Source organism: Adiantum capillus-veneris, chromosome 27 (genome assembly GCF_014529385.1).
Source record: "Adiantum capillus-veneris isolate H3 chromosome 27, ASM1452938v2, whole genome shotgun sequence".
Taxonomy (NCBI): Eukaryota; Viridiplantae; Streptophyta; class Polypodiopsida; order Polypodiales; family Pteridaceae; genus Adiantum; species Adiantum capillus-veneris.
In genome coordinates this window covers 105,985,735-106,009,809 of record NC_140957.1, presented here as the reverse complement: position 1 = coordinate 106,009,809, position 24,075 = coordinate 105,985,735, and the positions used below count along the sequence as shown (strand labels likewise).

Sequence of the window (24,075 nt, the reverse complement as noted above, 5' to 3'; positions counted from 1 at the left end):
GGGGGGGGCAAAAGAAAAGACCTGCCAAGTAAAAATATCACTATACGCCTTCTATCCCTAAAAATAGTAGGCTCTATGCATGCTCTCGACAAAGGCTTCACACTCCATTTTTTAATTGGAATAGTCCCTACCTTAAAAGCACGATACTGTCCCTGCCTCTCCGGCAATGTTGCACCCAAATGAAGATGAAAATAGTATCTGCAACACATGTGAAGCATGCTGATCTGCAAACTTCTTAAAAGAGAAAAAAAAAACAAACATGAGAGTCCAAGCAACAGATGCTTTCTGAAGCAAAGACCCGACCGATCATCCCTAAGAAACTAAGGCCCTTCTTTATCAACAAAATAATTCAACAAGCCAATGACACCTTGACTAGTGTGTAAATCAGCTCAAAGAGCTCCAAAAATCGCAGCTACTGCAATCTTAAAATCCGAGACAGAACCCTTGATCTGAGCATGAAGTGTAAAAGTGGCAGCACAATTTTGGCATTCTAGTAGATGAATATTTTCTGACTTACTTCCACTTCTACAGTATGAATGCAAGTAGACAGCTTTCTCGCTTCCAACCACACTGAATATCAAGGTTCAAGAGTATCCCCTTCAGGGGTCTCCAAAACTGATAAGAGATTGAAGGCTGAAGAGCCCAGGTTAATTCCTTGGACGACACCACCGTGAGCTGTTTTTATTCGATAACAAATGAGAAGCACTGCATCCCAAAGTGCCGTTCGACCCTGCAAGATATTCTTACCTCAGTTGATGTCAAAGCTTTAAATTATACCTTGCCTGGCGCATGAAAAGATTCCATACCTGAAGAGAAAACTGAAGCTTCTTCTCCCAATACAAAGCAAAAACAGGAGGATTTTGCTTCCCCACCGAGAGCACACAAGCTCCAGGATGCAGGAAAGGTGGGGCAACCGACAAAACTGCCACGTGCTTCTCTGGACATCTCTCTTTGTGAGGTAAATTGACAACAAAAAGGGGATTGTTGGCAGACTGTATACTTGGTTGTGAAGCCGGATCAATGTGAAGCATCCAATTGGGATGTTCAAGCAAGGCACAGAAAAGATATATCAATAAATGAGAATCAGTAGGTAGCTCGAGCGTCCATCTCTTAGCAATCTTATCATACATTTCACCAGTTGCAAGATGCTCATACTTCTTTACACAAGTTCCCTCTGCCAATTCTGTCCATTTACACAAGAACCTCTCTCTCTCTCTCTCTCTCTCTCTCTCTCTCTCTCTCTCTGCGCTTTGTGCTTTACGCTTACGCTACCCATATAAGCTTAGGATAGGCTTCATTTAATAAACCCACATGGCTTACAAAGTGCAGGCCGTTCATACGTCCAACACTGATGCCAGCCCACCTGCCTCTCTCTCTCTCTCTCTCTCTCTCTCTCTCTCTCTCTCGCGCAAAGTGAAGGCCTCTCTGCAGCAAAGACCTCGCAGGGAGATTCTACTTGTGCGTTAGGGGTTTCGGGCAGCAAGTAGGTAGCACGCAGGGGGATTCTGCCTGTGCATTAGGGTTTTGGTCAGCAGGAGGCAGCGTGCAGTTTTGGGTGTGTGCGTGTGTTGTTTGCGCCGACTAGGGATGTATGAGAATAGTGAGCAGAAGTAAAAACTACGGGCGAGCTGCAGCATACGGTACTTACATTCAGCAAACTCAGAAGCAGCGGGCGCAAATTTGCTACGTAAAGGTTTGCAGCTTTATGAACTGAAGATTAAGATCAGCCTACTCAGCAAATTTAGAAGCAGCGGGTGCAAATTTGCTACGTAAACGTTTGCAGCTTTCCAAACTGAAGATTAAGCAACATAAGGCATGGATGCTGAACCAAGAGCAAAGCACCAGGGGCAGCAAGGATAAGGTCCTAGCACTCAAAACAACAAGAGGAAGGCTTGCATTCTGAGCGCAAGTGAAAAGGAAATCCCTCTTGGCGAGGTCTCCATTGAAGCTGCAAAATTGACAAGGATGGGACGAGTTGAGTCCCCTTTTTGGTTCTATTACACAAAAAGGGGTCGCACTGCATCTCTTTAGGACATCATCTCCATGGGTTGCACAGGTTTGTTGCTCCTTTGTATTTCTGATACTTTGGGACCATCGCCATATTGGAGACTCATAACTGGGATTGTCGCTGCTCTGGCAATTGGCAGTAATAAAGCGGCACACACAACAGACTTGCAAGTTCGCGCAGCCCTGCATGTCTGCGCACAGGGGCCGTTACGATGGAGGTCATGAGCGCTTCACCACTTTTGAAAGTCACGTACGAAAGCGACCTTCATGCGTACAAATGAGCGGATAACACAAGTGGAAAGGGAGATGAAGGATGGAAAGCAGAGATGGAAGGATGGTGAAAGGAGAAGGCCAACCTTCTTCAAATGTTTCTTAATGAAGGCACGCAATGGAAGGAGGAGAAAGAGGACCTACACGTAGTGATACAAGCACTTGAGGCGGATTCACAAGCACTCAAAGAAGAGGTCTCAACCCTCAAGCGAGAGCTTGCTGATAGAGCAAGCAATGGACTAGAGGAAGGTGAATTCCAACCCTCGGTGATAGAGGAAATCAAGGTCATCAAGGAATAGGTACGGATGATCAAAGACGAAGAAACAGAATGGGGCGAAGACGTCTTCGTGGGTGGATGCAATCACGAAGAAACAGAAGAAGACGGATGAGGCCGAGAAATGGATAGAAGTCGCTAAGAAAGGGAAAGGGAAAGGGAAAGGGAAAGAAACCACGTCTATCCCCACTCCTCGTAACAAACTACTGACGTGTCAAAGCCTAAAGAATGGAGCCAACTTACAGATGCCGGCCGAGGGACCTAAACCCTAAGAAGAACAAACAACAGAAGAAGTGTCACAAAGTGATAACGTGGTTGGCCGAGTGCAGAAAACCCTAATCCTAATTTCTACCAAAAACACTAATTGCTGAAACCCTAATTCTGGAAACCCTAACTATTGAAACCCTAATGCTGGAAACCCTAACCCTAAAAACCTACAAACCCTAATTTTTGCCAAAAACCCTAACCCTAACCCTAAGACAGCAAACAAATTCAGAAAATTGCGCTGACATGATGACGTGGCAGGCTATACGGATTTCCGTAAATTGCGCTGGTAGCTTTTGGCATTGCTTTTTGGCCAAAAACTTTTGAGTTTGAAAACTTTTCATATAAACTGCTTTTTGGACCAGAAGCTTTTGATTTTGAAAGCTTTTCATGTAAACTGCTTTTTAGGCCAAGGGCCTTTAAATATGAGGCTAGGGCTCATTCTCTGGCATGCTTCAGTACGAAGGTGCAGAGTCTCGAGTACCGGCTTGTACTTTGATGACGCAATATAAAGAAATACCGAAAGGGGCGCCAAGGTTTAGGGCCAATACTCTCTGGGGTGGAATTCCGTCACTCCGTGTCGCATGTCGTCTCTCTCTCTCTTTCAGTTCAGTTGTTATTGAAGTGCTAAAAGTCTGTTCAGTCTGTTCTTTTCTATTGGCACGTGGTGCCCGCCTTGTGACAGTGGTATCAGAGCCTCAGGCGTGTGCTTTTCTAAAAGCATACCGGTCCTACAAAAGAGCAGACAGAGCTATTGGAATTTGATTCGAGGTATCTTCGCTCCAAACCGGACTTATTAGCCACTCCCACCCTTACTTCATCGCGCATCGGGCGCGCTCCTGTCTTCACCGCAGTGTCTTACAAGGCATAAGCCAATTAAGATAACTTGCAAGAGAAGGATCCAGATTTGTTTCAAGTCATTGTTTTTTTTCTCAAAAGCAGTGCAATGCAGATGTTGATGTCTACAGCTACCAAGCACCATACTCCAAGTACTTGGCAAGCTTTTAAGAAAAATTTTGCCGGAAGTTGTATGGTTTCTGACATCTTCCTTCGGAGTGCAACTTCTGGCAAAGTGGGGTATCCTGAAATGCTTTCCATGGAAATCCTAGCACATTATAAATTGAAATTTCTCGACATCTCTCAGTAGATGTCTCTTCACGAGCAGATGACCTTGGAGGTTCAGTGTGATTGCTATCTCTTGAGACTACCATCGCCGCCAAAGAAACAATGTCTGTCCAAGAGCTGATGGACCATGTTGTGCTCGGCTACGACCTCATGGAAGGAACCTAACTCTAATTTTTTGTGCAAGTTTCAAGATGGAAAGTCAGTTGACTTTTCGAGCTCGACTGATGTCGAGATTGCTTTTTAAGTTTAAGTTCTGTTTGATCTTGTTTGGTGATCCTGTTTGGAATTTGTTTGAAATGGATGATATCTGTTTTGAACCTGTTTTGGTGCCGATTTGAATTGTTTGACTTTGGTTTGATACTAGTTTCAATGATTGGTGATTTTACTCCCGGGTGGAGAAGTGAGAAATACTGTTTTGGTATTGTTTGAACCTTGGAACGACGCAGGTCGATGCCTGGGGAGCGTTTCGTTGTATGTTTGAAAACCTCCGAACGACACAAGCCGATGCCTGGGGAGCGTTTGGTTGTATGCTTGTAAAATAATTGTTGTTGTGACTCCCGGCCCGGACTTGGATGGTTATGCGGGAGGAGTATTAAGAAGTCTGAGCAGTGGTTACTCTCAGCACCTCCAAACGACGCAGGCTGCGGTCTGGGGGGCGTTTGGTTGTAAAAGGCCTCTATATCTCTCGGCCCGGACCTTTTTAGGTTATGCGGGAGGAGTGATGAGGGAGTCGTTGAATATCTCCCGGCCCGGACCTTGTTAGGTTATGCGGGAGGAGTGTTCATCGGCGGCATTATGTTTCTATGTCGTGTAACATGCATATGTGAGCATTTGTGTTGCATTGTGATGTGCCAACCAGTGAATATTCCTAATTGGATGAGATTACCTAGGTATGTAATTTTAGTGCATCAAGACACCCGAGGAAGATCAGTACGGTCTAGGTGTGATGGCTAATTTTACTACGCCGGAATATCAAGAGTTCCGATCTGGACGAAAGGAGAAGCTAACTCCTTGATCAAAACAGCCGATAGGAGCAGCTAACTCCTTGATCAAAAGAGCAAAAAGGAGAAGCTAACTCCTTAATAAAAAGAGCAAATTGATTGTCCCTCCGAATGTCCCTTGGAAATTTTTGAGCTAACTTGAGTTGTTTTGCAGATATGTTGTAATCGCGGACGATTACTCTCTTTCAAGAAAGGGAGATGTAACAAACTGATGACGTGTCAAAGCCTAAAGAATGGAGCCAACTTACAGATGTCGACCGAGGGGCCTAAACCCTGAGAAGAACAAGCAACAGAAGAAGTGTCACAAAGTGATGACGTGGTTGGCCGGGTGTAGAAAACCCTAACCCTAATTTCTGCCAAAAACCCTAATTGTTGAAACCTTGATTCTGAAAACCCTAACTGCAAAAAACCTTAAACTGGAAACCCTAACCCTAAAAACTTACAAACCCTAATTCCAAAAACCCTAGCCCTAAAAACTTGCAAACCCTAATTTTTGCCAAAAACCCTAACCCTAACCCTAAGGCAGCAAACAAATTTTGAAAATTGCGCTGACATGATGACGTGGCAGGCTATACGGATTTCCATAAATTGCGTTGGTAGCTTTTGGCATTGCTTTTTGGCCAGAAACTTTTGAGTTTGAAAACTTTTCATATAAACTGCTTTTTGGACCAGAAGCTTTTGATTTTGAAAGCTTTTTATGTAAACTGCTTTTTTGGCCAAGGGCCTTTAAATATGAGGCTAGGGCTCATTCTCTAGCATGCTTCAGTACAAAGGTGCAGAGTCTCGAGTACCGGCTTGTACTTTGATGATGCAATATAAAGAAATACCGAAAGGGGCGCCAAGGTTTGGGGCAAATACTCTCTAGGGTGGAATTCCGCCACTTCGTGTCGCGTGTCGTCTTTCTCTCTCTTTCAGTTCAGTTGTTATTTAAGTGCAAAAAGTCTGTTCAGTCTGTTCGTTTCTATTGGCACGTGGTGCCCGCCTTGTGACACTCCTACAATCATCAACATGACTTTAGAAGAAGAGCAACGAAGGAAGACTAGAGCTTTGCACATACGAATAACCAATCTAAAAGACCGAGATGATGTGGAAGGGGAAGTCAAAGAACTTCTCCGCATGATGGGTAGTGAGGCTACTCATACAAAAGCATGGAGGGTAAGGAAGAAGACACAAGGAAATAGGGAGACTTCAAAAGAAAGAGCTCTAATCATGCTCTTCCCATTCATGGAGGCAAAGAAGGACTTCTTGAAGAAGCATCCTACACTAAAGAAAACGGGCATATTACCGCTGAGTCCAAGATTTGTCAAGTGTGCCAAATAAAGCCAGAGACAGAGCTACATTACATATGTCACTGCCCAGTATACTATGAGATATAACACCGCTTTCACAATCTATTTAGAGAGGGTTTTGGGCCACTTTCTATAGTCATGAGATACCAGGATCAAAGATGCCTTGGATTATACTTACTAGAGATTCGAAAACACAGACAGGATCTCTTGAAAAGGGGCACAATGAGAGAGATCTAACAATAACGGAAGATCACAGATTTCTTTCAATCACAGACAGAGGAGTTCGAGCAGCCTCCACAACGTAACACCAGAGGTACCAGAGGCATACTGCTTGATCAGGCGATAGAGTTGGGGCGGTCCCGTCGCCCAAGGATGAGAGGGCCCTCTTGATATCGACGCAGACTGCGACAAGGATTCATACCAGACTCGCGCGACATAGGAATCGTCCCGGATACTGATGTATATGTATATGATGCCTCGACTGTCAAAGAGCTCCATTGTATCAGCTCACCCTTTGTCTTCCCTTTGTATCAGCTTTCACCCCACCCCTAGCCACTATTTTCTTTTCAGTTCTTTGTACTTTTTGTACCCAGACCTGGTATTAGATTCACCACATGTTACCTTTTGGTCTCATAGGTCATTTTGGCCTTTTGAAGACGTTAATATTACAATTTATTTCTCTCTCTGGCTCATACCCTTTTATATTACGTAAACAAATTACAAAACCAGAAAAACCACCAATGATACAGAGTTACAAAAGATGGGTGATACATTTGAGGCTAGGGACAAGGGAGTGACACATGAATTTAGTAGAGAGCTGAAGCAGTATCTCATGTCCAACATCTGACTTTGTACTTTCAAATCAATTCATTAACCAATATCCTCATGTTCATCGGAATTATAAATCTATTGTTCCATTCTAGCTAATCTGACATCTGATTGTGAATCTCCAACCTAGAATAGCTATCAAAATGACCAGCTCATTCCATTTTGGCGATCATGGGGCAAGGGAGAAGACCTCACACAATCTTTGCTAAGGATCAAAACCAGATCGACACAGTGACTAAAGAATCGAAGCAGAGCTCTATTGATGAACCTCAAACCCAAAATAAGGAAACCGATGTCAACACTGAGAGGAGAGGCACTAAAGCACTTGGGAACTCTTAACATTTAGCTCAATCCATTCAGAGAGGGCTAAGAGACGCTCTCATTCGCATGTCCGGACGAGTTCATTAGATTATGTTTTGCAACTTTGGAACCCTCTTGCATAAATGGATTGTACAATCGTTTTGACAGATGTTGTTACACTATGGTGGACATCTGGCATGACGTGCACGTGGTTTTAGATTAGAGAAATCCAACGAGCCATTCCCCGCATCAATCGGATCCCGGGCTCGCAAATGTGCGACAGTTTCACTCATAAACTTAACTGAAGACAAGGTTATTAATAAATCATTTTAATGATTTATTTTTATAACTTTGTCTTCCAAACTTGCCTTACCCAAGTCCTGAAAAGTTTCTAAGCAAAACTTCTACCTATAAAGGGAGCAATAGAGCCAACGTTTTCCAATCAGATGAGCGAGCACTAGTGTCACATGACACATCCAACCCTATGTGTCCGTGGACAAGCTACAGCACGATCAGGGTTCAGTCAATCCAACCAGTCTAGATTAGAAGTGATCTGGCACTTTTGTGAGTCTATTCGTAGACCGTGCATGCCCAATCACTTAGTGTAGATGCATATCCTCTGGTTGCACACAGCGTATTCCCTTCAGAATCCATCTGATTCAGTTAGGGGAATTTTCCAGTGCATTTAGCCTATTTTACCTATTTTTGACATTTTTCACTTATTATTTTTAAGTGACTTCCCAACAAAAGTAGGTAGGGCAATTTTGCTAAGTTTGTATATAAGCAAACCCAGGTTAGCACTAAATGGTAGAAGAGGCAACAGGAGCACATGCTCAACAGGCACCTTTTCAACAGAACCCGAGCAGAACCCAAGGACTCTAGCGTTTTTGCTCCTCAACAGTTTGGCTAGTGTTTTTGGACCAGACACCGCAGATCAACCAACGTTTTGCCTTGCAGATCCCTAGCGACAAGACCCCAGGAGATCAGCCTAGCGTTTTTGCATTTGCAGAATCGTGGCGATAGAAACACCATTTTCAACCCTAGCGTTTTTGCATCTGCCAACAACCTCAACGTTTTGCAAATCTATCGCGACAGAATCAGCCCTAGGATCAGCGTTTTCAGTTTTCAGCAGTCAGACATCGCAGATCAAGTCCCGAACCTCGCAAATCTCACCTTCCCGCAGCAGTTCCTCGCCGCACGGTCAATTTCCGTGAAGTTTACAGTTTCAGCCCGGAAAACTTTCAGCATCTGCGTTTTCAGCGCTTCGTCGTCGTCATCGACATCGTCACCAACATAGAGTCAAAATTCAGCAGATACAAGATTTGCAGATTGCAGCCCGTAGCGTTTTTGGACAGCAGTAGAAAGATTGCAGATTTCAGCCCTTAGGTCGACTTCGTCATCACCGTCGTCATCGTCGACATAGCCTAGACTTGCATCAATCTCATGCATACCATTTGTACCAGATTGTGCAATCATAAGTAGACCACTCTCGCCGACGAGAGTGGGGCCTTCGGAGGAGGGTTTTACGTCTCTGGTGTCGTATCTCTCTTCTCTCTCTATCTCTCAGTCTCATACACTTTCACGCACAGTGTCCATTCACTTTGTTTGTGATCATAGCACTTTCCATTAAGAACGGAAGGCTCTCCCTTCCATAAGAAGTAAAAGGAACCTTGAGCACAGTTTGGAGCACTCATCTTGAGCAAAGCGCAAGCAATCATTCCGCTGCACCTTACATTGGTATCAGAGCTTTGGCAGTGTTCTATATCACTCAAGGAAAGAACCACAAGAATCAGAAGAATTTTTTTTGCTTGTTGAGGTCGCACGAACCCAAGTTCGCTTGGGCCTGTCGATTCCTAATCGTGTTTTTGAAGAGTGACAAGAATCCCAGGAAAGAAGGGCTTGTCCAGCCTCCCCTTGTGTCTCTTTTCACTCATTGAGAGCGGACCGTGCACTTAGCAGCCGGCCAATCGACGTGAGGTGGGAAAAAGCAACATTGGTGTGAGCGCAAGGCCGCCAAGGGGTGCGCCCGCGGAAAAGAGTAGAACTCGGGTGAAGAGAAGATCCTTCTCAAACGCGATTTGCAAGCAAAAGAAAACCTAAGAACCCCAAGAACCCAAGTTCCTCGTGAACTTAAGAACCCAAGACCCCAAGAACCCACAAGAACCCACGACTTCAGAATGGTCATCACTCGAAGCGGAATGGATACTTCGCTTGGAGGTGATGAGCATGAGAGAGGCGAAGAAGAATTTCCCCCACCAGGAGCGTTTTCAGACCCTCCCCCTTTTTCATCTACGACAAGGATTGCACTAACTCCTATGGAGGCTTTCGACAAGAGGATGATGGACAAGAAGTTAGAAGACAAAGCAAGAGATGCATAACGAAAAGCATAAATAGAGCGTGACCACGAAGAAAAGATGGCAACCATAGAGCGCCAATACCAAGAAAGAATGGCAACCATAGCGCGTGAGAGCGAGCGAGCAAGCACGCTTGGAAGCCAAAGCAAGACAAGCAGAATATGACCGCGAGACCAAAGTAAGAATGCAAGCGATGTTGCGACTCTTTTCTCAAATGCAGGCACAGATTCAACAGGATCGAGAAAAGGAGACTCTCTCTCAGTCTCTTCTTCTCCAAAGCATGACACATAGGATTTGCATGATTGTGTGAAGCATGATGATTTGCATGATTGTGTGAAGCATGATGATTTGAATGACAATGATAAGCATGATGATTTGGATGACACTGACAAGCATAATGATTTGCATGATCAAGATGTGATTTCTCACAAGCATGATGAGTTGCATGAAGATGATGTGATTGTTCACAAGGATGATGTGTTAGTGGATGCTTTTTCTAGCGAAGCTAACCTCGTTGTAGATTCGATCAATCACGAAGAACCGATCTTGGCTTTCGAGTCAAGGTCCAAAGAACCCCCACAGGACGATTCGATCCCTCAGGAAGAACCGATCTTGGCTCTCGAGCCTAGGTCCAAAGAACCCTCCCAGGAAGTACTATGTTTTCGCATGATTGATACGCACGCATTGTTCGAGTGTTTCATTCGTGATCGTTTCTTGTATTTTAGTCAACGTCTTTATGTGATCCCTTTTCCTAGGCATGACATATTGTACGTTGAGCACGTTTCACTCATGAATGAGCACGGATGTATGCGGATTGTTCATGAAAAGCTGAAAAGTATGCATTCAAGGAAGTCACCTTTCCTGTCTCTTCCTTGGCATGACACATTTGTAGAAAGAGCACATGAAAGTATGAGCACCAATCATGGGCATTTCCATTGTGTTTTGCCATAGTTGATTGCTCTAGATCATAAGAGAAAGATTCGATCTCATTGTTTGCACGTGTTTGATGAACGGGTTGTCACTCCATCTCTATGTACATCTACATTGCATACACAGTCTTTAGAGCAGACAAGATTTTTTCCAGTCACTTTACATGGAATAGGTATGTTCATGGTTTTGTGTTGGAAGTGGTTTCAAAAATTTTCAACCATGGAGATTCTTGAGAAGAAAGAAGCATGACTCTCGACGAAGTTGAAGCATCGAAGAAGCCACAGAAGACTTTGTGTCGCTTTCGGCGCGGCCCAAAGAAGCAAGTGTTGCAGACCTTCATGAAGTTCAAGTACCGCACGACCCACACATCAGAGTGGGCCGGCGAAGAGTCCCTTCCAAGATTCCGGATGCTATTGGCGATCTCCCTCCACGCCATACAGTTCGGTACCACTACCTCACTTTGAAAAGGAGGGGATGTCACGTGACACATCCAACCCTATGTGTCCGTGGACAAGCTACAGCATGATCAGGGTTGAGTCAGTCAAGCCAATCTAGATTATAAGTGATCTGGCACTTTTGTGAGTCTATTCGTAGACCGGGCATGCCCAATCACTTAGTGTAGATACATATCCTCTGGTTGCACACAGCATGATCATCAGTATTCCCTTCAGAATCCATCAGATTCAGTTAGGGGAATTTTCCAGTGCATTTAGCCTATTTTACCTATTTTTGACATTTTTCACTTATTATTTTTAAGTGACTTCCCAACAAAGGTAGCTAGGGCAATTTTGCTAAGTTTGTATATAAGCAAACCCAAGTTAGCACTAAATGGCAGAAGAGGCAACACGAGCACATACTCAACAGGCACCTTCTCAACAGAACCCCAACAGAACCCAAGGACTCTAGCGTTTTTGCTCCTCAACAGTTTGTTTCTATCGCAACAAGCTCAAACGGGTCGAGCACCACGTGCCACGTGCCAACTCAAAAGAACAGACTCAAATAAACATTTAGCATTCAAACAACAGAACATGTTCCACTCGCAAACTGCAATGGCCCCAAGGCCCAAACGATGGCGCCCTTTCAATATTTCTTCAATAGGGTACAACTCTGAGTGACGATTGGCCCAACCATCTCGTGTGGCAACCTGCCCTTCATTGTAGCAGGTGAAACTTTCAACCGTTTCACACTAGCCATACAATGTCCAACTATTTGTGACTTCAAAAAGAGGGATCCAAAAATTGAATAAAAATCAAGGGAAAGAAACTAACAACTAAGGTTAATAGTTGTCACAGCCTCGTGACATCAGCATTGAAATCCGAGTACTAAAAGGGTGGCTACCTTGACGGGACTTCATAAGTTAGTGAGCACTTGGAAATTAAACCAAAAGGAGTAAAGTGGACACGTGGCAGTAGAAGAGAAACTTGCAAGCCAACACACACTCCAAAAACCTCATCCCACTCTAAGCTCCATGCCATCCACAACCCGAAGCAAATGAATCACAGGTTTAATATGTGTGTCTAGACTCTCGATATCTTTTCAAAACTCTAAATCCTCTGCCTTCTCCTTGCACTTTGAAACCCGCCCGTAGACTCGCTAGAGGACGATAGACTTTAGCTTCCACCTGCCCATTACACTCTAAACTTTACGACACAAAGGAACTTCACGAAATAATCCTATGATTGGAAATTACACTTCAAACAAAACACGGCCTCGGAGCTAGAGTGCTTCCAAGCAGACGATGACTGCGTTGACACCAAAGGTTGGCACTCCTTTCAATTTCTTTATTCAATTAAAACTTGAGAGAGAACCTGTAATTTCTTACGAGTTGTCCCACTTTTATCGGGATAAAAATGACCTACTCTAGCTCAATTTCGGTTGCATAACCGCAGTAGGAGAATTCACAAACATGATTTTGATCTGAGCCTAGACATCCTTTTACTGCTCGAATTTCAGTGCCAACTGTCGACCAACTCGTGTCAACCTGGCCTTTATTGCTATGGGTGAAACTCTCAGTCGATGCTCGCAATACAATGTCGAGCCATTTGTGACTTCAAAAAGAGGGTCCCAAAAATTACAAGAAAATAAAGGGAAAGAAACCAACAACTAAGGTTAGTGGTTGCCATAGCCTCGTGACATACCCCCCTCTTGAAATCGCAAACATCCTCAATAGCATGCCAGATATACATGCCATAGAAGATTTAGTGTGATTAGCACCCTTTTATCATCACATGTATCCATAGGAAAGGTCATGAAACATAGATGTAAATGACTTAATGAAATCTTCATACTTTTGTCATTTTCTCTACGAGTACCTTTAACATTTGCAAAGCAATGTACACTTCTAATGCACTGAATCCGCATGTACATTTTAGCACCATCACTACCCATCTTTTGAGCAGGTTGAGTTGGGGCATACGTAGGCTGTAATTTAAAGGCCTCAAGGTAAAGTTGTAATACATTCGTGGCTCTAGCACTTAACACTCTTCCATCCACTTTGCATCCATAGGTAGACAGTTCTTGAACTTCACTAAATAAAGTCGTACAATTTTTTCCCTTGACTTTTCTTTCCTTGTGTGTCAAATTCTCCTCAGGTATCAAGATCTCATCAAATTCCTCAACTTTTGGTTGATCCTCATCTGACATATCTTCTGACACATCACCCACAAAGGGTCTTAGAAGACTCACGTGGAACGCATTATGAATCTTCCAGCTGTCAAGCAATTTCAACCTATAACCAACATCAATGATCATGTCAAGTACTTGAAAAACCCATAGTAACGCATATTGAGCTTGGGAAATAAACTTTCCTTGCCCTTCGTCTTCGTTAACCTTGCCTTTTCAAACCGTAAGAGTACCCAATCACAAGGTGAAAAAAACAATTCATGTCGACAACAATCGGCAACCCTTTTTGCTTTGCCCAAGTCTTCTCCAAGGCAAGCCGGATTTTCTTATACGTTTCATCCATATTTTCAATATATCAATGTGCTTCTAAAATCTTGTCCTTTGTGTGCAAAATGAGGACCTTTTTGCCACCCTCAACAATTTCATAAGGAACCTTGCTTATTGACGAATGCACCGTATTGTTGTATGCATATGTAAGGTGCAGCGGAAGTGAATGTTGAACTTTGCCCAAGATGAGTGCTCAGAACTGTGCTCGAGGGTCCTTTTTACTTACGGAAGGGAGAGCCTTCCGTTCTTTTAGTGAGAGAGTGCAAATGATCACAAACAAAGTGGTAAACACTGTGAATGAAGGTGCTGAGACTGAGAGATAGAGAGAGAAGAATACGACACTAGAATGGTGTCAAACCATCCTCCGAAGACCCCACTCTCTATGGCAAGAGCGGTCTACTATTGATTGTACAAATCTCTACAATGCAATGGACTTGCCAACGATGTCGACGACGATGAGAACGATGACGAGACGGGCTGAAAGCTGAAAACGCTATGGGCTGAAATCTGCAAATCTTGTATCTGCTGAATTTTGACTCTATGTTGATGATGACGGCAATGACGACGATGCAATGACGACGCGCTGAAAACGAAGATGATGAAATCTGCAAATAGCGGGCTGACTTTGCAAACACTGGTTGATCTGACCGTGCGGCGAGGATCTGCTGCGAGAAGGTGAGATCTGCGAGGTTCGAGGGCTGCGGTGCGGAATCTATTTGCTAAAAACTGAAAACGCTGATGTAGAAAAGGGGCTTGTCGCCGGGAATCTGCAAAACGCTAGGCTGTCGTGCTGATCCAAAAACGCTAGGGCTGATTCTGATATGTTGCAAAAACGCTATAGTATATGCTGGGAATCTGCTACCGCCAAGCTGATCTGCAACTACAAAACGTTGGGGCTGATCTTGATGAAAAACGCTAGCTATGTTGCTGTAGAAAAAGCTAGGGCCATCTGCTGCAAAAACGCTAGGTGGTCTTGTTGGGGGGTCTTGCTGAGAAGGTGCAATGTTGAACACTGAGTCCCTGCTGCCGCTTCTGTCAGAAAGTGCTAGCGCTAGGTTTCCTTATATATTGACTTGGCGAAATTGCCCTACCCAGTTTCCCAACAAAGTCACTTATTAATAATAAGTGAAAAATGGCTAAAATAGGAAAAATAGGTATGTGCACTGTAAAAATGCTCCTGATGGGTTCTGATGGTAACTCTGATGATCATGTTGTGTGCAACCAGAGGATATGCATCTACTCTAAGTGCCTGGACATGCACAGTCTGCGAACAGACTCACAATAAGTGCCAGAACACTTCCTAAACTAGGCTAACTGAACTGAACCCTAGTCATGAAGTAGCTTGTCCACATACACATAGAGTTAGATGTGCACGTGACATCCCCTCCTTTTTAAATTGAGGTACTAGTACCAAACTGTATGGCATCGAGGAAGATCGCCAACAGCATCTAGAATCCTAGGAAGGATTGTTCGTCGGCCCACTCTGATGCTTGGGTCATGCGATAGTTAAACTTCATAAAGGTCTGCAACGCTTGCTTCTTTGGGCTGCGCCAAAAACGACACAGTCATTTGTGGCTTCTTCAATGCTTCAACTTCGTCTATAGTCCTGCGTCTACCTTCTTCAAGAATCTTCGAGGATGAAAATTCCTGAAACCATTACCAACACAAAAACATGAACATACCCATTCCATGTAAAGTGACTGAAAAAATTCTAGCCTTTTGAAAGATTGTGCATGCAATGTAGATGAACAAAGTGACGGAGTGTCAAACCGTTCATCAAACACACGCAAAAATTAGAATCAAAATTTGTCTTTTCTGATCTAAATCTATGAACTGTGGCAAATCACAATGGAAATGCCGATGCTTGATACTCAATCCTGCTTGTGCTCTTTCGGATATTGTGTCATGCCAAGGAAGAGACATGGAATGTGAATTCCTTGGGTGCAAACATTTTATCTTTTCATGAGTAATCCGCATACGTCCGTGCTCATTCATGAGTGAATCGTGTTCATCGTACAATATGGCATGCCTATGAAAAGGGATCACATAAGGTCAGTGACTAAAATACAAGGAACCATCACGAATGAAACATTCGAACAATGCGTGCTGACTAATCATGCGGACACAAAATACTTCCTGTGGGGATTCTTGGGACCTCGACTTGAGAGCCAAGATCGATTCTTCGTGATTGATCGAATCTGCAATGAGGTTAGCTTCACTAGACAAAGTATCAACTAAACCATCATCCTTGTGAACAATCACATCGTTATCATGCAAATCATCATGTTTGTGAATAATCACATCTATATCATACAAAATTATGTGTGTCGTGCTTTGAAGAAGACAAGACTGAGAGAGTTCCTTCCAAATTTCACATATCTTCTGTGTCAATTCTTTATCATCATGAGCTTGATGACCATAGCAGCTACGGTACGGGATGGAACGGGACGTTTTATACGCGGTGTTCAATACGTGTACTAGACGTATTTTTTAGAATCAAAAATAAAATACGTCCACTTATTTCAGATATGATACTTTAATAAGGACAAATGAAGCGATTCATGGACCTCCTCAATGACTCTTCAATATTTAACCATAGCATACATAAACAAGCACCATGAAGCTCTAAAACACAATTGATCAACTAGGAAAAGACATACATTTTGAGCAAAAAAACGTTAGAATAGAAAGCGTTATGAGACGTATTGTATGTTTCAATACGGGACATCATTGATTCTAAATAAAATACGCGTATTTCAGTTGCTATGTTGATGACATGAAGGAAAAATATGCTACTGATGAAGAATTTGCAAGGATCTTTGAGCAGTTGCAAAATGGGCAACGCCATGAGCACTACTACCTCAAGGATAGTGTTATGATGATGCATTGTAGACTATGTGTCACTAGGCTATTGCGACACAAAGTTATGGTAGAAATCCATGTCCTACCATATGCAGAGCATCATGGTATAGATGCTACAATGAAAGCGGTCAAGATTTTCTTTTATTGGCATGCTTTGAGGAAAGATGTGGATGCCTTTGTGCAAGCATGCGATTTGCCAAAAGGTCAAGTTTGACAGGCAAAAGGTACCAGGGTTGTTACAACCATTGCCTATTCCATATAAGCCATGGAAAAGTATTGTCATGGATTTTATCTTTCATCTCCCAAGAACACCGACAAGGAATGATGGAATATGTATTATAGACCATCATTTGCACGTTCAACAAGCGGGTCCATTTTATTCTAAGTAGGAAGATAAATTCTGATTAGATGGCACGACTGCTCATGTACAATGTGTTCAAGTACCATGATATGCCACAATCTATTTTAAATAACTCATAAGCCACAACATTCTTCTTGCATTCCACATGCACAATCTAAAAGTGGAACATAGAGAGAATGTTTGCCCATCTCATATGCTTTTCATATAGCTTTGATTGTGTCAAGAAGTATCACAAGGTCTGATAATCTGTTTGGACAACAAAATCAACACCTAACTCGTAGTGCTTCCAATCAGAAAGCGCATGAATCACAACCGGTAGCTCTTTCTTATAAATTTACATAGCCTTTTCAAAGCACATCCCCAATACTATTGCCACACGCATCAAACTAGACCACAAATGACTTCCTAAGATCTGGTAAAACAATTACTGGATCCGGAGTCATCTTCTCATTTAAGAGATTAGAAGCTAAAATCTCTTTTTCTGTGCATTTGAAAGTGACCTTTCTTTTGCAAAGTATATAGGGGTAAAGCAATCTCGGCAAGTTCCTAATAAACCTTCTGTAGTAAGAGCATAAGCCCAAGAAGCTATGGACATCGTGCACAATCTTCAAGTCTGGTGAAACCGGCCCGTAGGGCGGTAGACGTAGGCTTTCACCTAGAACTTTACTTTAGATTTTAGGAGCTTGAGAAACTTTGCAAATAAAAACTTGTAACGGAAATTAATACATCAAACACACACAACTTAGAAGCTAGAATTCTCTGAGCAGACGCCGACAACCTATAGGCCCTAAAAACTGGTGCCCCTTTTGGTATTTCTTTATTCCTTTATAGGGTAAAGTTACAAAACTAGAGTCCTGGGGATCTTCACCTGTATCCAACTAGATCGCACCTGTTCTAGTAAAATTTCGGTGGCATAACGACCCCAAAACTCGCTCTGAACAAATCCCCCTGCTAGAACTCGCATCCAAAGACATAAAATCTCTTTTTAGAGCCCAAATGCAGCAATTACAGCTCGCTGTATTTAATGGTTTTCACCTTGTTTTCAGCCCTAAACAACCCCGAAATTGTCCTCTAACAATGGGACACTGAAACCAACTCATAGGGCGGTAGATGTAGGCCTTCACCCGAAACTTAACTTTAGACTTTAAGACATAGAGAAACTTTGCAACTCAAGACCTGTAACGGGAATTGACAGTACAAAGCACACACAGCTCGAAAGATAGAATGCTCCGAGCATACGCACACAACCTGTAGGCCCCAAAACCTAGCGCCCCTTTCGGTATTTCTTTATTCTTATTAAACTTGCGAAAAACTTGTAAACTTTTACAAGCTGTTCCAGTTTTATCATATTGAAATTCCTCTACTCTAACCCGATTTCGGCAACATAACCACAATAGAAGTCTCCACAGACAATACCCCAAGTACACGGTGACTCTCCACTCACTTTTAGAGAGCACTTTACAAAACCTGGCGAGAAATTACAGCACGCTGAATTCTCTGTTTTGTGCTCCGATTCGCATGCCGATCACTTCTGAGGATAGCCCTCGAGCTCTCGCACCTATAGGGTCACTTGTCCCTTGAATTAAACAAGATTCCTTGTGGGAAATCTCTCTAAATTGTCCTATACAAGCACCCAATGCTTTCTCGAGGCTCCCCTGGCAAATAAACGATCCAAACGCTTCCACTTAACCCTCGCCAGGCTGTCCAAACCTATCCATGGCTGTTTTTGACCCAATTTCACCAACATAACAGGGCAAATATCCCTGTAGGTCAAAAGTACACGTCAAGGACACTTTCTCTTGCGGTATGGAAGCTTTCTAGTGAACTGCAGGTCAATTTCAGCATGCTCAGCTTGGGACTTGATGAGCATTGTAAAGAAGCAAGTTGTGTCCCATAGTGCTCCATAGACAAGAGCTACTAAAGAGAATATTCAATCAAGCAAAAGGGTTGCAACGTAACCTACTTTGGTAGTTGTTTGCAGATTGCACCATTTACCATAGTAATATTGACCATTTAGTCTATAAATCATGGAACCATCTTTTAAACACCCATATTATTCTCAATCAAGCGTAGTCATTTTATTTTTATTTCAATATATAGGTTGAATTACCAAACTTTGAGAAAAGAAATGCATGTCTATTTGATATATAGATACTATAATCGAAATTGACAAACTCAAAAATACAAAAAGCATAAGCAGACTATAAAAAATAAACTACACTATCGACCTGGATGTCATCCAATTGTGCAAGCCGATGGACAATGTTTGAATCAAGCTACAAAAAAAGCAATCTGAATAGTTAAACATATTGTCTTTCAATGAACCGTCATAGAATAAAACTACAAAGTTTACAGTGCACGTCATGCCGAGGTGCCATACAAAAGTATAGTGGAGAGCAAGCACCATCTTAATGTGATTCAATTCAACAACAACACCATCTTGTAAATCGTGCATTAAGTTTAAGACTTCTTTGCTTAATCCAATCTCCAGATAGCCTGTCATCATGCTTCCCATATTACAACATCTTTACCTGAGAGTTGGTTGAAAACACGACAAGCATCCTGAAAATGCATGCATAGGTGATTGTGTCTCTATTGGACATATCTTGCAATCAGTGCATTCCACAAGACGACATTCTGCACGGCACTTGACATACATACTGACCAACATTTTTCCTAAGTTTGCATTCTTTTGAAGTAACCCATTATCGGAATATCAACATGAACCCTACAGCCTTGGTACAAAACCTTTTGCTTAGCACAATCTTTAAGTACACCACATTTGGCATACATGTCAACCAACACAGTGCCAAGCACGACGTTTGAAGTCAACAGCCCCCCATGAACTCTTTTGCCGATACCAACATCTTGCAGGATGCCAGATGCCTTCAAGCTGCACGTGCAGGTCATTGCATTAGGAGCTCAATGCCATGTGCCTTCAAGATAGAAGTGTTGGTGATTGCATTAGAGAGCTGCCCTCTCTTTGCATCTACTGAAAACAACCCAGAGCTTCCTGCCCTACCACTGTTGGGCGTATCCCACGATCCGAGCATTCCAAGAGATGACATGGAAGAGCCCATATCAGCACCTTGGGTAGAGCCACATGCCTTCAAGATGCATGCATAGGTGATTCACAATTAACCCTGCTCCTATTATGTATATCTTGCAATCAATGCATTCCAAGAGTCACCACTCCAAACAATACGATCCTCAAGCACTTTTTGCGCTTTCTCAAGTGCATCACATTTTGCATACATGCCAAGGCAATGCCAAGTACATAGTTTTTTTCCAACAGTCTTTGACTAACACTATCATCGTGAATTCTTTTGCCCATTCCAGCATCTTGCATAATGCCACATGCCTTCAAGATAGAAGCATAGGTGATTGCATTTGGAGAGTTGCCCTCTCTTTGAAAACAGCCAAGAGCTTCGTGGCACTGCCACTGTTTGGCTTATGCCGCGATCAGAGTATCCCAAGAGACGACATGGAAGCTCATCAAGCACTTTTGTGATATCTAAAGTACCACATTTGGCATACATGTCAACCAAGGCAATGCCAAGCACGATGTTTTTTGTCAAGAGCCCTTGGTGAACAATATCACCGTGAACACATTTGCCCATACTAACATCTTGCATGATGCCAGATGTGTCATTGTATCGGGAGCTCTAGGCCACATGCCTTCAAGATAGAAGAGTAGGTGACTGCAACTGCCCTCTCTTTGCATCTATTGAAAACGGCCCGGACCTTCCTACTCCTGCCATTGTCGAGTATATCCCACATCAAAGCATTCAACAGATGACATGGAAGCTCGTTAAGCACTTGTTGTGCTTTAGCAACCAGCTCTGTGCAAACTTTCAGAACGAGGGAGAAGCATCGACGCAAACACAAGTAAAAAGTAGCACTATGTTTATTCTTGCGAGGCTCCTGGCCATGTGATTCAAGTTGTGGGCTTGGATCATGCCAAGTTGCCACTTGTGGGCTCAAAGGTCCAAAAAACGACCTTTGGCTCACCAAGTAAATAGGAGGGGTTAACTTATTGAAAGTACATAGTGCAAGGACACTTTAAGGAAGAAAATGTTAAAGGAAAAATAAAATAAAATAAAAACACAAATGTACCAATTTGAAGTCAACCACCTCTTCACATAGACACAAAAAAAAGTTCTGACTTTCCACCTTCATGGGTCTTGTCATTTCCAAAACTCACCTCACTTACGCAATGAAGATGTTTTGAAAAGCTTTTTATTTCTTCGAGATTAGAAAGATCTAATTAACGGCTCAAAAATATATATATTCACTACCTATATTTATTTATTTATTTATTTATTTATTTATTTATATAGCTCTCTTAATGGCTTCAAAAAAGAAATTCATTACCTATATAGTGCAAAGACACTCTTTTAAAAAAAAAAAACTTTAAAAGAAAAATAAGCAAAAGAAAAACACATAAGTATCAATGTATACTCGACAATCTATTTATATGTAGGCAAAAAAGGTTTTTTGGACTTTCCATTTTCATGGGTCTTTTCATTTCCCGAACTCACCCTTCGCTTATGCAATTAAGATGTTTTAAATGGATTTTCATATAATTGAGATTAAGGAGACCTAATTAACAACAAACTACTAACCTCGCACGGAATAGAAAAATACATTAACAAGGAATATTCTCATTCACATCAACCTCTCTCTCTCTCTCTCTCTCTCTCTCTCTCTCTCTCTCTCTGTGCACAATGGGATAACAGAGTTACAAGGTGCACACACAGAGAGAGAGAGAGAGAGAGAGAGAGAGAGAGAGAGAGAGAGAGAGATGAGAGGAAAAGAACACCCCTATTCAAAGTGGCCTACCTGCCTCCTTGTCTTCCCTTGTAAATCCTTTTTCTTTTCTGTTTCAAACTAATACCACCAGATCTCTATTTTTCTCTAGCTAGTACCTCCTACTTGCAAAGGTGTCCCCACATAAAGAGGGGTTGGTTGGTATGAAAGAAGCCATATATAAAGGGATTTCTCTAGTTTGGTTGCACGTAGGTGACACCCCTCCATTAGTAATAGAGACCCCGCCGAGGGAAGTCTCTCTCTTGCTAGCATTGCAACAAGTTATCCCCACATGCATGCGCACGGCTTCGCCTCTCCCCTTATGACTCATGAGGGCCACCGCCAACCTTCATGGGTAAAACCCCCAATCCATTCAACACTTGACATTCTTGGCCCTTGTCAACACTTAGAAGCAGCTCCCACATTCCACGACCCCTAGCCACACATAGTGTGTGCATAGAATACTTCACAAGCATACACGACAAGGGTGTTTGAGGAATCTTAATTCCTTCTATAGTTTGGAAATACGAGCTTAAATGAGTTATTAGGAGGATACATGGAAATGAGAAAGCAATCATGAAAGTCTAAAGTGAGCAATAATTTGGCGTGGAAGTGCTGTTATATTAAAAACAAACAAGGAACAAGAACAAAAATTGACTAGAACCAAATCTGTAAATAAGCCCTTTTCGCATGGAAATGAGAAAATAATAGGTTGCTCAAAAATATGGAACTCTTGGGCAATTACATAATGCCTTGGACTCGAGAATTAGGCCAATTTTGAGAGTACTCCTCACACAACCTTGTGCATAACCCACCGTTTTGTGTGTAACTTTATTAGCTTATTCCTTATAGGGTCAAATTATCTCCTACATTGATGATGCTTCCCAAGCAATACAAGCTTGGAAGCAATAGAAAGAACGGTTGGAGCAAAGGCTCAACATTCCAAGGCTGACCAATAATGTAGTTTTCTCTCTCTCTCTCTCTCTCTCTCTCTCTCTCTCTCTCTCTCTCTCACACACACACATACACAAGCATGCACGCAATCACCCACAAATGTATTAGGAAAAATTGCCAAAATACCCATCTAATTTGTGGAAATTCCCAAAATACCCTTCAAATTTCAAAAATTCCCAATATATCCCTCATATTTTGTCATAAATTCCCAAAATGCCCTTCAATTTTTCCAAAATTCCCAAAATACCCCTGGTTGTGACTTAATTTATCCAAAGATTAAAAAAATTGTAGCTTTTCATAAGAAGGCTGATTGTCTATGAATACAAGATACTAAAACTAGAATTTGAGTTGGTTATGTAGGGTTTGGAGATGACTTGCTTCTCATTATTTTTAGACATAATTGTCTTTTTTTGGGAGGTAATTTGTGACAAGTTACATGCTAAGCACTAAAAAACGGATATACATTGTCAAAAAAGAATAAATATTAGGAAATCGTGAACAATCCAAACAAAATAGATACAATGGAATTTTTGAAATTTGAGGGGTATTTTGGGGATTTCGACAAATTAGAGGGGTATTTTGGTAATTTTCCCGAAAATATATTACTCGCGTTCTTTTTTTGTTGATCAAACCCAGACGCATGCAAGCAATCACCCACAACGTAAGAAATGTGCGCTAGCTAAATTCAAAAAAAAAAAGGGTGGGGGGGGGGGGGGGGGGGGGGGGGGGCAAAAGAAAAGACCTGCCAAGTAAAAATATCACTATACGCCTTCTATCCCTAAAAATAGTAGGCTCTATGCATGCTCTCGACAAAGGCTTCACACTCCATTTTTTAATTGGAATAGTCCCTACCTTAAAAGCACGATACTGTCCCTGCCTCTCCGGCAATGTTGCACCCAAATGAAGATGAAAATAGTATCTGCAACACATGTGAAGCATGCTGATCTGCAAACTTCTTAAAAGAGAAAAAAAAAACAAACATGAGAGTCCAAGCAACAGATGCTTTCTGAAGCAAAGACCCGACCGATCATCCCTAAGAAACTAAGGCCCTTCTTTATCAACAAAATAATTCAACAAGCCAATGACACCTTGACTAGTGTGTAAATCAGCTCAAAGAGCTCCAAAAATCGCAGCTACTGCAATCTTAAAATCCGAGACAGAACCCTTGATCTGAGCATGAAGTGTAAAAGTGGCAGCACAATTTTGGCATTCTAGTAGATGAATATTTTCTGACTTACTTCCACTTCTACAGTATGAATGCAAGTAGACAGCTTTCTCGCTTCCAACCACACTGAATATCAAGGTTCAAGAGTATCCCCTTCAGGGGTCTCCAAAACTGATAAGAGATTGAAGGCTGAAGAGCCCAGGTTAATTCCTTGGACGACACCACCGTGAGCTGTTTTTATTCGATAACAAATGAGAAGCACTGCATCCCAAAGTGCCGTTCGACCCTGCAAGATATTCTTACCTCAGTTGATGTCAAAGCTTTAAATTATAC

General features: G+C 42.4%; 1 protein-coding gene across 3 annotated transcripts in view; it reads right to left on the bottom strand.

Moving 5' to 3' along the window:
* Positions 1-210: 210 nt before the first annotated feature.
* Positions 211-24,075, bottom strand: part of LOC147422502 (cytochrome B561, amino-terminal protein) — a 67,222-nt gene continuing 43,357 nt past the window's right edge. For all 3 annotated transcript variants that reach the window (XM_086502523.1, XM_086502522.1, XM_086502524.1), the window contains 3 exons: positions 23,430-24,028; positions 807-1,183; positions 211-730 (listed from right to left, as the gene is read on the bottom strand). In XM_086502523.1, the coding sequence (XP_086358649.1) occupies positions 23,876-24,028 (153 nt within the window). In that variant the 3' untranslated portion in view covers positions 211-730; positions 807-1,183; positions 23,430-23,875. The remainder of the gene's footprint in view (positions 731-806; positions 1,184-23,429; positions 24,029-24,075) is intronic.